The following is a 13,749-nucleotide window of genomic DNA, read 5'->3' as shown; positions in this document are numbered from 1 at the left end:
AAAGAAACGCTGCATCTTAAGTGCTGTGCCGGAAAATCCGACGCAGCGCCTTATTTTTCATTGCATCTCCTCCTCTGTGGCCCCAGTGCGTCGTTATTTTTGATGCCTCCTTGGTACTGTGTGTTACAAGGATACAACCACTGTTTCTTAAGAACTGAGACTCATTGGAAAGTTTAAAAATTGATATTTCAACTTGTGCCTATTGTATTTTTGTTGGTTTGATCTTATTTTCTTTAGATAAATATTATCTGTTTTTCTAAACCTGTGTGGTGTATTTCTGTGGTGTTTTCACTGTGTTACTGTATGAGTTATTGCAAAAATACTTTACACATTGTCTTCTAAGTTTAGCCTGTCTGCTCTGTGTCAAGCTACCATAGGTCGAGCACAGGATAATTTGGATTGTGATGTGATTTACCCTGACTAGGACTGAGGCCCCACTTGGACAAAGGTGTATACCTATGCCAACTAGAAACCCAATTTCTAGCGCTCATGTTTACTGACTTTACAAATATGGATTTGCATCAAAATGGATGCACCGGAACTCCCATGTTCCACCACTTAATGCCTTCCCGAAGCAGGTCATGTCAGGGAGTGCTGTGCGCTGCCTTGCTTTACTTTTGGAATGAAATCTCACTGTACATTTTGTGGCTCTTCTTGAATCTTTGCCTATTCAGCATCCTATCATAGAGCAGCATCAGAAAATTAGTTAGTAGGCCATCGCATTTCAACAGGCAACTAACAGGCTGGCACAACAGATGCCTATGCAATAGAAAAACACTGAATAAAATGGAGACATATAAAATAAGAAAACTTTAAGTTGACATTTGGAAAAACTTAACACACACATGATTTATTTATAACAAATTTTAATAATAAGATTTAAAAAAGTTCATTAGTGCAATACAATGAAACTAAAGAATGGAAGTTGAAATATGAACCATTCTAATGCCATATAGGCCCCTGGTATTCCATTTAGGACACTAAAGTATCTTATTTCTAAAACAAGACAGAACATGTAATTTTCATTTTATCAGAAATTATCACCAAACACTATTTCCCAGTCCTGAATTACATCACTTAATACAAAATGTCCCCCTTTTCAGAAATATGCTTTGAATGCATACAATTTATATAGTTCACAGCGAAGACAGAGAATGACTAGCTCTAATAAAAAAAGCATAGGGGCTGTTTCTCTTGCATACATAGCACCAAACAATGTAACAATTTTGTGTGAATGGAAAATTAATTTTTAGAGTAGATTTGACTCTAAAGCAAAAAAAAACTATTTGTCCTGAAGAAGGACCAGATAATCTTTAAATGCATTGCGATATAGCTGACATCATCCTAAATGTGTAATGCTTTTTATCAAGGAATTTCAATGCCGCTACAAAAAAGAGTAGAAGACATGTTATTCAAATTGACTTTAACTAGGTTTGATTTGGAAACAACAGCAAAATAATGTAAAATGAATTTTAAAGTGAAAAATCCCAAACCTTAAATTAATTAATGTCACCTTTTTTAAACCAGACTTGGTTTACTTTCTACAACAATAGGTAGGATCAATTTCCTATACCCTACCATTGTCTTTGAATCTTGTTACAGTGTATTGGTTACACCAATTTGTAATGATTTTAACTTGCAAAAGTCATTGGTTCAAGTGTGCCAGAATGTAAAACTTCAATGCACAAAAAATGTTGCAAAATATAACACGACTCTAACCTAAATTTTGAAGTGCAAAGCAAGAGGATGGTTATTGTTTTTTCCAGAAGTGTAAATATTAATTTGATGTTTACAATTTTCTTGCAAACGAAAAGAAAAACAAATTGCAGGACAAAATATAAGAAATATCACTGTTTCTAAAACATTCTCATGTCACAATAGTTTTATTGGGTACCTCACTTTTAATTAATAACAGACAATGTCTGATTATCTTGCACATTCCTATTTCAGGACTCTTTGTGAAGTTTAAAATCCATAGGATGTTTTCACCGAGTTAAGAAGGAGTCCATCATACTTACACACAACATGGAAAGTTAAATTGCTTTCATATGTGTGACATACGTATTTACAAAATCTTCAGGATAAATCAGAATATTTCTAAATATTTACTCCTGTCTTATTCTTCAAATTAAGTATTTAGTGTTTGGTGATTTATTTAGGTAACTGGAACTGTTCTTTCCTTGTAACACCTTGTAATACTTCATTAGGGTATTACATCAAGAAATTTGCCAGTATGCATGAGAGTATGAAAAATGTTCGAGCTAGTCTTGCAGAAAATTCTAAGACCAGAGTTCAGACTGTTAAATTAATTTCTTCTTTTTGGATTTGCTCCTCTGAGCACTTATTAGACTCCACACAAATTTATAAGAATTCTTTTGTCATGCTTCGATTTTACATTTCTTTAATTTTCAACCAGCTCAATTATGAGCATTTTCTACTCCTCAGGAGCTGCTAAGGCAAAGTTTCAAACATGCAAAGGGGAATGTCGAAGCAGATGTTTATCATCCTGTGCAAACAACACTTCACAAAGTTTTACGCCATCGCAGTGCAGTTTAGAAAATGAGACCTAAATGAATCCAATGGGATGCATGGCTGTAGAAGACACTGACAAAATGATTTATTGCAGTATCCGAACAGTTATAATTTTAGATGTTCCCATTATTTTCATTCGACTAGAAGGTGTATCTTTCAAGGTTATTCAGTGTTGAAGTCTCTTCAATTTCAGCACAATATTCCTGGTTGTCATCATTCCTTTGTTGTTCTGTCACTTCACACGATCTACCTCCAAGCTGACGAAGTTCAGGAAGTATCCATACTTCATTTTTTAAAAACATGATGCAGTCTTGCAATATTGCTCCCAACCTATCAAAGCTCAAACTGCAAGTTGAAAGAAAACATTTATCAGTTTTTCACCGTCATACGTCATTTAATACATATTTCTTTTATAGTAGTTGTTAAATGTATACCAAGATATTATAACTGACATGATTAGTGTACATTGTTATGGAAATGTAATATTTTGCCAATCTATATGGTTATGTTGCATCTTTAGCAAGCATAAAAGGATACGATTGCCAATATCTGGCATTAGTCATTCGACTGATGTAATGTAACAGTCTTTGCAATTGTGGAAGCATAAATGGCTAATCATATGCATTCTCCCATTCTGGCCTTTGCATTGCCACTGATTTGGTCAATGTGAGAGTTGGCACTAAAACCTAAAATGAATGCCACCTCAGTAACTCAGTAGTTTCCTTGCCATTGTAGTTCATACAGTGCAGCCCTCTATCAACCTTCAACAGATACACCCTACAAGTTTATGTTAGGTTTTGTTTCAGGCAGGTGAGGGCATGAAAGCTGGTGCAATTGGGTAGAAAGGCACTACATTGTGGGTAGCAGCTATTCGCAGTTTTCAAGGATGAACTATAACAGAACAAATTTCTATGTATTCTGTCCGCTTCAATAGTTTATCTATATATGCATCCAGAATAGCCTATGTGAGGTGTCCTTGATAAGAGGGATGATACTCACCCATGTTATCCTATAGCATTTTTAATCTTGCCATAGGAGACAAGAATAAAAACGTCTGAATCTACCATTAGGTAATATTACCAGTTTACACATTGCTTACACCTATAACTATGTCTCTTCTTGAAAGAGGAACAGTATTTCATTCTCAATGGAGCGGAAAGAGCCTTTCATAATAATGGACAAAAACGTTCTGAGGAGAGCTCCTATATTGAAGCTCACCAAAACACGACAGACCTAATGCCTGGCTGAGGAGCACATTCCTCAAAATGAAGCATGCACCTACGCTGGGTTGGGATCTTCCCTCCTTTACACACAAATGTGTTTTGGTAAACGTTATCCAGCACGAAAAGCTTTTAAAAACTGTGTTCTGATTTCATCAGTCTGGTAAATCCTACTTTTTTATTCAGTAAACGTTTCTTTTACTCTGATCACTTCATCCCATAGATAGCCACAATTGCAGTGTTAAGAGTCCATTCAGCAGTTCTTCATCACACATTTGCAAAGAAAAACAAGATATGGCAATATGGGTGGGAAATAATAGTGTTCATGAATATAAATGTGTGCTAACCACCACTTTTATAATCAGTAAGATATTGCAAAATACCAGTCAATCTCTTTGTTGAAAATTAAAAGGGTTCACATATGTATTATGGTATGATTATTACACGGAAGGCAGAATTTTCCACAACATCTTTCCTCTTAACTGAAAGCCTATAGAAAGAGAAAATGATAATAAAACACAACTTCATAGTGCAACTAAATTAAACTTACCACATTGTAAAGGAATTTCAAGTGGCACGTGATTTCTGTTACAGAGATGGACGAATGCTGCCACCAGCTTGCATACTGATTTTAACTCATTTGACTCACAAGTGTCTTGTAAGCAAATATCATAGAATGGCACAGGGTCTACCTGTAATTAGAAAATGGCTGAGTTTTCTGTCTCTTAAAATAGGAACTATGTTAAGCACGGTGTATTCGTTTCCAAAGGTTTAAAAAAGTGAATATTTTGCAGTGATCTCTTGAAAAATGGTTAAATACCCAACACTATGACACAACCTACAAACCATTCTCACCCCACACTTTTAAGATACAGATTGACTGCTAGAGGATACCAAGGGAGGAGGCGTCTAATGTCAATTCTCTCCTCCTCCATCCTTTGTGCGAAGACATCATTTGGTTTGGCAAATATGCATCTAGAATCCAAGTGCACTTAAGTCAGAGTCAGTGGTCCACACATACTAGATTCAAACACAGTGAATTTGCTGCAGCTTTTTTTAAATAGTCCATGGCTTTTGGGTCCGGAGATGTGTATATGAATAGGATAAAAGCCAAGACACCACCAAATTAAAAGAATAACACAATACTTCCCTAGTTATCATGAGAAAAGCATCCTGCCCGAACTCTAGCAATGCAGCCTACACTGAGGCATTCAGCAAATATAGGATGCAGGATTCAACTAATCCAAACCAGATCTCCCTACCTCATCTTTGGCCTCCTGTTTAATTCTGACCTCAGCTCACCTACTTGGCTCCTAATCGAGGAGCGGTCCCAATTCCTAATTACTCTGTGTAGTCCCCAAAGAGCTGCATGGTGGCTGGCAGCCTGTCTCGCCATTGTCACCTGATCCTAGCGCTGTTGAGACAACTATTGTTGGCACACCATAACCATCGACCTGGTTCAAGGATCAACTATGACTTAAAGCTGACTTCATGACACGTCTGAGAAGTCTGCAGGCACAGCTGTTTCTCTTTTCCAAAAGCCTTAAGCCACACTAAGGAACATGCATTCTCACTTGTTCCCTTGCCCTCTTTCTGTCAAAGTGCTCTGAAATGTCTGCAAATTAGTACAAGAAAGAAATCAAATAATTAGAAAAAATAGAAAGGGAAACTCAACTAGGGATAAAGCAAAGTGATGAATAGATAATAACCATGCTATTTCATGAACAAGAATACAATCAATCAAAGTAGCAAGGATCATGAGGATAAAGATAATTCATCTGTAATAACTCAGATTCTTAAGAAGAAATATGATAAACCTATCTAGAATAGCCAGGATTTATCTCAACTAATGTAAGTGGAAGAGGAACAGATAAGAAATGGAAAGACTACGATTGGGGGTGGGGGTGGGATATAGTGAATACAAAACAAATACAAATTATTTTAAAAAGTCTTTGATTTGGGTCCTCAGGTGTTGGGAGATGTGTTCTCGGCGAGGGAGGTCCAGAATGAGTCTGGCGGCGGCATTCTGGATGAGTTGTCGTTTTTTAATGTTCCTGGTTGAAGTGTAGAGGGAGTTTGCCATAGTCAAGCTTTCTAGTGACTAAGGCGTGGGTGACTGTCCTGCGACAGTCTGCTGGGATCCATCTGAAGATCTTCTGAAGTGTGCGGAGTGTGTGTCAGCAGGAGGAGGCGACAGAGTTTACCTGGCAGGTCATGGATAGGGAGGATTCGATGATGATTCCAAAGTTGTGGGCATGCTCAGTAGGTGCGGGGGGGGGCGCTGAGGGATGTGGGCCACCAGGAGTAATCCCAATATGAGGTTGCGTCACCGAAGATGATGAGCTCAGTCTTGTCAGAGTTGAGCTTGAGGCAGCTTTCTCTCATCCAGGTGACAACTGCTTCCATTCCTGAGTGGAAGTTCCTTTTGCCGTGTCTTGGTCTTCAGTGAGGGAAATGATGAGTTGTGTGTCATCGGCATATGACACGATGTTCATACCGTGGCTTTTGACAATGGCAGCGAGAGCGGCCATGTATACGTTGAACAGTGAGGGACTCAGTGAGGATCCTTGGAGGACTCTGCAGTTGACTCCTGTGGGTCTGGAAGTTAGGACGGGAGTCTGGCCTTCTGTGTCCTCCCGGAGAGGAAGGAGTGGGAACGTTCCAGGGCTCTTCTGCGGATTCCTATGTCACCAGTGGCTGCCAGGTAGGCTGTCTCTGTGCTGTGGTTGCTGCAGAAGCTGGACTGGGAGCTGTCCATGGAGTTGGTGGCCTCGATGACATTCCATAGTTGTGCGTTGATTGCTCTCTCCAGTATTTTGGCAGGGTAGGGTAGCAGCGAGATGGGCTGGAAATTCCTTAGCTCTGATGGGTCGGCCGGAGGTTTCTTTAGGAGAGGGTGTATTTTGGCGTGTTTCCAGTCCTTAGGGAAGGTGTCCATGTTGATGGAGCAGTTGATTGTTTTCTGGTGCTCGGGATGAGGATGCACTGGCTCTGATGTATATGTGGTGCGGGAAGGGGTCCGAGGAGGCTCCACAGTGGGTGCTGTTCATGATGTTGACTGTTTGTTCTTTGGTGAGCGTGGACCAGCTGTGGGTGGTCTGGGTGGGTTCTGGGATTCTTGTGGCCAGGATTTTCCAGAAGTAAGCTGTTATAGATGTCCTGGATCTCGTGGTGGAAAAAGGTGGCAAGTTTGTTGCAGAGGTCCTCCCACGGTGGGATGCGGGTGGCTTTGGAGGGGGGATCTGTGAACTCGTTGATGACTGAGGAGAGTTCCTTAGAGTTGTGTATGGAGCAGTTGATGCACTTACGGAGCGCGTCCTTCCTAGCGTTCTTGACTTTTTGTCGGTGGGCGGCGGTTGTGGCTCTGAATGAGGCAAGGTCTTTGCTGGTTTGGCTGTTCCTCCATTTTTTCTCTAAACGTCTGCGGTACGCTTTAATTCTTGGAGTTCGATGGTGAACTAGCTGGCTTTCTTGGGTACACGTTTGGCTGATGTCAGACGGAGAGGGGCAAGAGTGTCGGCACATTCGGTGATCCATGCATTGAGATTCTGCGCTGCTGTGTTGGCGTTGGCGGCGGGAGGAGGGAGGGATTTGGTGAGCGATGAGGTGAGTTGCTCGTTGGTGATTTCATTCCATTTCCTGTGGAAGGGTTCTGGAGGTGTGGGTGCAGCTGCTGGGTGCGGCGATTGTGAAGTGCATGCAGCAGTGGTTGGTCCAGTCTGGGGTGGAGATGGTCTTGATGGTGATCCGCTTGCTTGAGGTGAAGATGGGGTCCAGTGTGTGGCCTGCAATGTGAGCAGGTGCGGAGACCATCTGTCGGAGACCGAGGGTGGCGAGGTTGTCGAGTAGAGCGTTGGTGTTTCGGTCGGTGCGGTCCTCGAAGTGGAAATTCAGGTTTCTGAGGAGGAGGTAGTCGACTAACACCATGGCCTACGACGTAATCTATGAAAGCTGGGCGGGGGCCGGGTGGTCTGTACACCAGGATGCCGAGAGTGGAGGAGTTGTGGTTTGAGTGGACCAGGAAATTAAGGTGTTCCACGGTGGTGCAGTGTTCTTCTGGGATGGCCTTGACACGTAGTGTACAATGGCGAGTCCTCTGCCAGAGAGGGAGTGCCGGTCCCTCCTTAGGATGCTGTAACCATCGGGAATGGCAATGGCGATGCCTGGACCCGAGGTGGGGTTTTTCCAGGTCTCGGTAAAGAAGGCGATGTCCGGTTGGGCGGTGTCGATCAAGTCCCAGAGTTCGGTGGTGTGTTTGTGGAGGGAGTGGATATTGAGGAGCAGGCAGTTGATGGTGTTGTGGAGGTTGTTGGTATCTCTGTGTGCGGAGCGTATCTTCAGCTTGTTGAGGCTGGGGCTGAAGTTGCAGTTTCTGCAGGTGAAAGGTCCGTGGGTGTCCTTGGGGGAAGATGGTGCAGCAGTCGCTGAAATGTCCGGTGTTGAGGCGGAGGAGGGTCTCAGAGTCGTAACAGAGGCAATTCAGGGGTGGTTTGCCAGAGATCCAGGGTTCCTGGCGCTGGGCGCGGTCCAGGTGCGCATGGGTGCAGACAGGCTTGACTTTGGCGCACCAGCGGGGTGCTTGCAGCGCGCACCCACCATTAAGAAGGGGAGGGAGTGGGGGAGGGGTCAGCTGGGAGGCAAGAGGGCGGGAAAGGTGTTTTATGAGGGGAGAGGGGCAGAAGAAAGAGGGGAGAAAGGGAAAAGGAACACAAGAAAAACAAGAGAAAAAAAGAAAATAGGCAGAAAAAGTAAGAGTGAAAGTGCAACAGAGAGAAAGCGATACTTACTTGTGATGGCCACTAGACCACCAGGGATGAACTACAGGGATGAGCCTGTGGGTGGAGGAGTGCCTTGAACTGATAACCAGGAGACTCTCAGTTCGTCCCAGCTAAAGGCAGAGGCAGCAGTCAGAGGAGTTGGGGAAGGCAGCAGACGCTGACAAGGAGGTCAGTGTAGTTGCCCTCTCACAGTGCTGAGGCCGCCTTTAAGAAGGGGAGGGTGGCAGGGGGAGCGGTCAGGTGGGAGGCAGGAGGGTGGGATAAGATGCTAAATGGGGGAGGGGGGCAGAGGAAAGAGGGGAGAAAGGGAAAAGGAACAAAAGAAAAACAAGAGAAAAAAAGAAAATAGGCAGAAAAAGTAAGAGTGAAATAGCAACAGAGAGAAAGAGATATTTACTTGTGATGGCCACTAGACCATCAGGGATGAGGCACAGGGATGAGCCTGCGGGTGGAGGAGGGCCTCAAACTGATAGCCAGGAGAATCTCAGTTTGTCCCAGCAAAAGGCAGAGGCAGCAGCAGCAGCAACAGCCAGAGGAGCTGGGGAGGGCAGCAGAGGATTTGAAACCCAAGAAGAAAAGGTAAACATCTTGAATCATTCAGATCTACAGTTGAGTCCTCATTATTAAGATCAGATCATTTAGGAATACCATCCTTTGCCAATGTCAAAAAATTCCTCTGCTAAACATGACAATGCCCATTGGTTTCAACAACGCACTACAACGAATCTGAGACCATTGCAGCTGATAACAAAGGGAATGGTATGACTACATGAGAAATTTGCACCAATGGATTTGTAAGACAGTGATACCAATATTACAAATAAGGTAACTATTTCTGTCAACTGCAAACACTGTTTATTCAATTCCAAGGGTTTGGCATTCACATAATGATTAAAACACCATAAAAAACACAGCAAAACTGAATTGTAGAATTTATGATGTCTGCATATTAGTCCATTAAAACTGGCTATGATAAAACAGACAGGAAAATAAAGACTGAGAACTGGAGTTGTTGTTTGCCTAGGATGAATACTTACAACTCTAAAGCAATTCTTTAGTGTTGAGTAACCTTCTTTGAAGAAAGATTTACATGTTTTTTGATGAGCGGCGACGGAACACATCTTCAGTTTCTTCGGTGTGTGGGTACATTGACTATCAACCTAAAAGAAAATAAGAACTTTAAATCTGCATGACCATATTTTGTTCTCATGAGCATCCTAGTCACTTTGTAAAATTTGCCCTGGAAAATAGAAACGTCAATTTTGGCATTCCACCATTATCTCCTTCATATTTAACACGGAGTGCAAGAAATTCAAAATCCTCAAAGTGTCCTTTTTGAGGTATTCCTTCTTGATTTCCAAACGTTAACTAATCTAAAATCCACAACCACTTTAAATCTATATATCCAATGAAGTAAGAGGACCATATTTATGCTTATGGCTTTTCCAGCTTGTGGTTTGCAAGATCACTTGCTTGGTCGGGGCACTCATTTTCTAGTAATCAGAAAATCTCTTCTCACAAAATCTGTTTCCAGAACGGTGACTTGTGCAATTTCCTAAGTAGAATTTAGAACCTTGTGGTAGCCTGCTAAAAGAGAGGACGAAATCAGACTGGATTAATATGTGATTACTGAGTCCTTTCTACTTCAAAACCTGCCCACCATTTTTGTTGTAACTACTAAATGCAGGCACCCAAAATATATACATATTTGTAGAATAAAAAATAATGTAAGGCCTTCTCAGGGCTACAGCTGGACTATCACCACTCAAATGTCTTCCACTTCATCCTCTCCTTTGAACTCCTGCAAGGAGATTTGTGGAAAACTGCACAATATCCTACCTGCCCAAATGTTTTCCAGCCAAAGACCGTCTGTCCTCTTGCAGTACTTTCCAGCCTTCCAACACAGTGATAACCTCCTGTACCTGCTCACACTATTCATGACACCACCAAAATCCCCAAACTACCCCAGCTGTCCTTATAGGCGCTTTCAGGGGCATATTTATACTCTGCTTGCGCTGAATGTGCGTCAAACATTTTGATGCACATTCGGCGCACATATTTATACTTTGACGCCCGACCACGCGGACTTCAAAATCCCACCATGTGTGTCATTTTTTGGAAGGGGGAACCTGCCTTGCGTTAATTATATGCAAGGTAGGCGTTCCCTTCCAAAAAATGACTTTAAGGCCTGTGCGCCTTATTTATACTCTGCCGTCATTTTGATGCACAGGAGGGGGTGGGCCTTAAAAAACTGTGCCCAGCCTGATGGGCACCGTTTTTTAACACCTGGGTTAGGGCAGGCGTTAAGGGACCTGTGGGCTCAGAAGGAGCCCAGAGGTGCCCTCCCCTGCCCCAAGGGACACCCTCTGCCACCCTTGCCCACCCTAGGAGGACACCCAAGGATGGAGGGACCCATCCCAGGGAAGGAAAGGTAAGTTCTGGTAAGTATTTTATTTTTTTATTCAAGTGGCATAGGGGGGCCTGATTTGGGCCCCTCTACATGCCACTATGCCCAATGACCATGCCCATGTCTTTGCTACGACAGGAGTCATGTCAATGGCGGTTGGGCGTAAAAGAAAATGGCACAAGTCCGGTGTGAGGCCTGATTTTTGCCTCAGACCTGACTTGCACCATTTTTTGGCGCACAACCCCCATTTTCCCATACGCCGGCACTGCCTGATGTGAGTAATTTTTTTTTTACGCGTACGAGTCCGCAGCGCCGGCTAACGTCATTCCATAAAAAAGCGCCTGCATGGCGCGTTGGCATGGCCGGCGGTAACATTTTTGATGCACAACTGCGTTGGCGCAGTTGTGCGTCATAAAGTATAAATATGGCCCTCAGCAGGAAGATGCAGCCTGTGTCCACCACTTCCTGATTGATTGACATCCTGGAGTATGGACTGATGGATTGGGAGGCCCTCGCCCTACATCAGAGTCAGAAGCATTTAACTGTTTTTCAGGACGTTTAAAGAGGAATAGAGAAGAAATAGCTACTGATAGTTCTGGAACCAGTGGAACCAATTCTAGGTCTGTTTTTTTAACCAGCTACCTCATTAGATTTGGGTTAGTTGTTGTTCTTTAATATGTTTTTAATATGTGTTTATTAAGTTTTAAAGCAAATATATAATAATATGTTCAATCATTTCTTTTACTGTTTCAAACAATGAAAAATAAATACAACTTTTATTTTGTACCGTTCATGAATAATCCAACTACAGCTAACTTACCCAAAAAAACCACTACCACTACCCTCCACCCAATTAGCTAAGCAGTGCGATCGTTGCATATTAAGCGTTTTGCAGGTGCAGTCAAGCAATCAATATATTCCTAACAGGAATGACGAGATCATTTAGCAATATAACTCTAATCATTGTCGTCTTTATGGTGTACATATATTAAACCTGAAATGGAATCATGGTGGGCACTTATATGATTTCACTTCTAGGACCAAAAAAATCGTATCCCATTCATCTTATTTCTCAACGGGAAGTTGGCTTTAGAGTCATCATCATCCTCCGTTTCGAGGCACACCTATAACTGTTGTTGTAGAAGCAGAACCAGAGGGTGCATGTACGATTCAAATAGTTGTCAGGGTGAAATCGCCATAGTTTGCCTCCGGTCCGCAGAACACCTTATGTGGACTGTTCCAATCACTTCATCTGAATTTATTCATTGCAGCTGAACATGAAGGATCAGACCCGTATTAGGGCAAATATATACATTTTACAAAATTCAAAAAGTCCACTCAGCATTATGTTATTATGCATGTTTCAGTAGGCTGCAGGGAAATTGAGAAGTATGATGGCTAATTTATTGTCTTCTCCCAAAGAAAACAAGTTCTCTTTTAAGATATTCCCAGAGCAGATTCAGTCCTCTTGCAGGTCTGAATCAAGACTGATGATCCTGAAGAACATGACTAATTTTTATATATACATGAAGCTGCTCATAACCTCACTTTCCAACATGTACACTGGACCTTTGCCAGCTGTTCGGTAGGTTCTACATGCCCTGGTTGCTTTCTTTAGAAGAGGTTGAATAACTATATATTTTTTACTCCTTTGTGGATAGAAGTGTATATTTGGGCTGAGGTCCACTTTAAAGGGAGGAAACATGTTTAAGCACAATGGGAGGAAAAGGTGCCCCAGACAAGTTGGAGGAGAGACATGTTTGACAAACATTGCTTGAAACCTGGTTTAAATGATGTAAACGTGGAATATAGCTGAGGAGTATAATAGGGAGGAAGGGTTGACTGACTGCTAATACAATTATATAACACACAACGCAGCAAGGTCTCCTTTAGGCAGTGGCCTAAGCATCAATGCCCTTGTAGAGCTATGTGTGTAACCTGACAGTCGGAGGTTCAGGCCCTGACAGAACACACCTGCCTTTTATTCTCAAGAAGTTAATAAAATTGTGCCATTGAGCTGAGTAATAATTAACATCTTATCAACGCGTAATAGTGTTCTCTTAAAGTGTAACTGTTATTTATTATTATTATTAGTAGTAGTAGTACTGCTATTATTAAAGTTAATATTATTGATGCTACTATTATTATTATTAATGTTATTATTGTTGTTGTTATTAACCCCATTAGTGCCTGGGTTGGCCAATAGCAGACACACGCACACCCTCCCTTGTGCGGACCACGACCATTGGCAATGCCAGGAGCTTCTTTGTCGAGCCCCGCCCCACCTGCCCACATGTATATATATATATAAATATATATATATATATATATATATATATATATATATATATACATATAATTTTTGTCATTCCATGTGTGGTTTCCCTGGGGGCTGCGAAGGGCCCCAGGGAAACCACACACACAGACATATACTTATGGAGAGAGAGAGAGAGAGAGAGAGACTGTCTCCCTATATATGTATATAGGTTTTATCTAAATATATATAGCTTTTAGGTAGAAATAAAAAATAAATCTTGTGATTATGTTCCTGCTAGAGAAAGAGATCCGACTTTTGTCTAATGACACCATAAAGTAGAGCGGAAGGTTTATATTCCTGCTACAAAGAACAGATCTGTATTTTATGTGAATTGCTGAGTGGATTAGTAAAGCCAGACGTTACCTGTGCTTTAAAAGAAACGTAATGTATGTGTAAGGGGGTCTATGGAGAGATGAAGGAAATTTTGCTGGGTGGTAGTGAGGGAATCCAAGGCGGAGGCCATGTGAGGGGGAGCAGCAAAAAAGCTTGTCGCAC

At 42.0% G+C, this 13,749-nt stretch overlaps 1 protein-coding gene across 3 annotated transcripts in view; it reads right to left on the bottom strand.

Moving 5' to 3' along the window:
* Window positions 1-849: 849 nt before the first annotated feature.
* The window catches only part of LOC138261322 (uncharacterized), an 888,401-nt gene continuing 875,501 nt past the window's right edge, over window positions 850-13,749 (bottom strand). For all 3 annotated transcript variants that reach the window (XM_069210158.1, XM_069210160.1, XM_069210159.1), the window contains 3 exons: window positions 9,568-9,690; window positions 4,303-4,444; window positions 850-2,877 (listed from right to left, as the gene is read on the bottom strand). In XM_069210158.1, coding sequence (XP_069066259.1) covers window positions 2,873-2,877; window positions 4,303-4,444; window positions 9,568-9,690 — 270 coding nt within the window. In that variant the 3' untranslated portion in view covers window positions 850-2,872. The remainder of the gene's footprint in view (window positions 2,878-4,302; window positions 4,445-9,567; window positions 9,691-13,749) is intronic.

The sequence above is a fragment of the Pleurodeles waltl genome, chromosome 10 (assembly GCF_031143425.1).
Source record: "Pleurodeles waltl isolate 20211129_DDA chromosome 10, aPleWal1.hap1.20221129, whole genome shotgun sequence".
Classification (NCBI taxonomy): domain Eukaryota; kingdom Metazoa; phylum Chordata; class Amphibia; order Caudata; family Salamandridae; genus Pleurodeles; species Pleurodeles waltl.
This window is presented reverse-complemented; position numbering and strand designations above follow the sequence as displayed.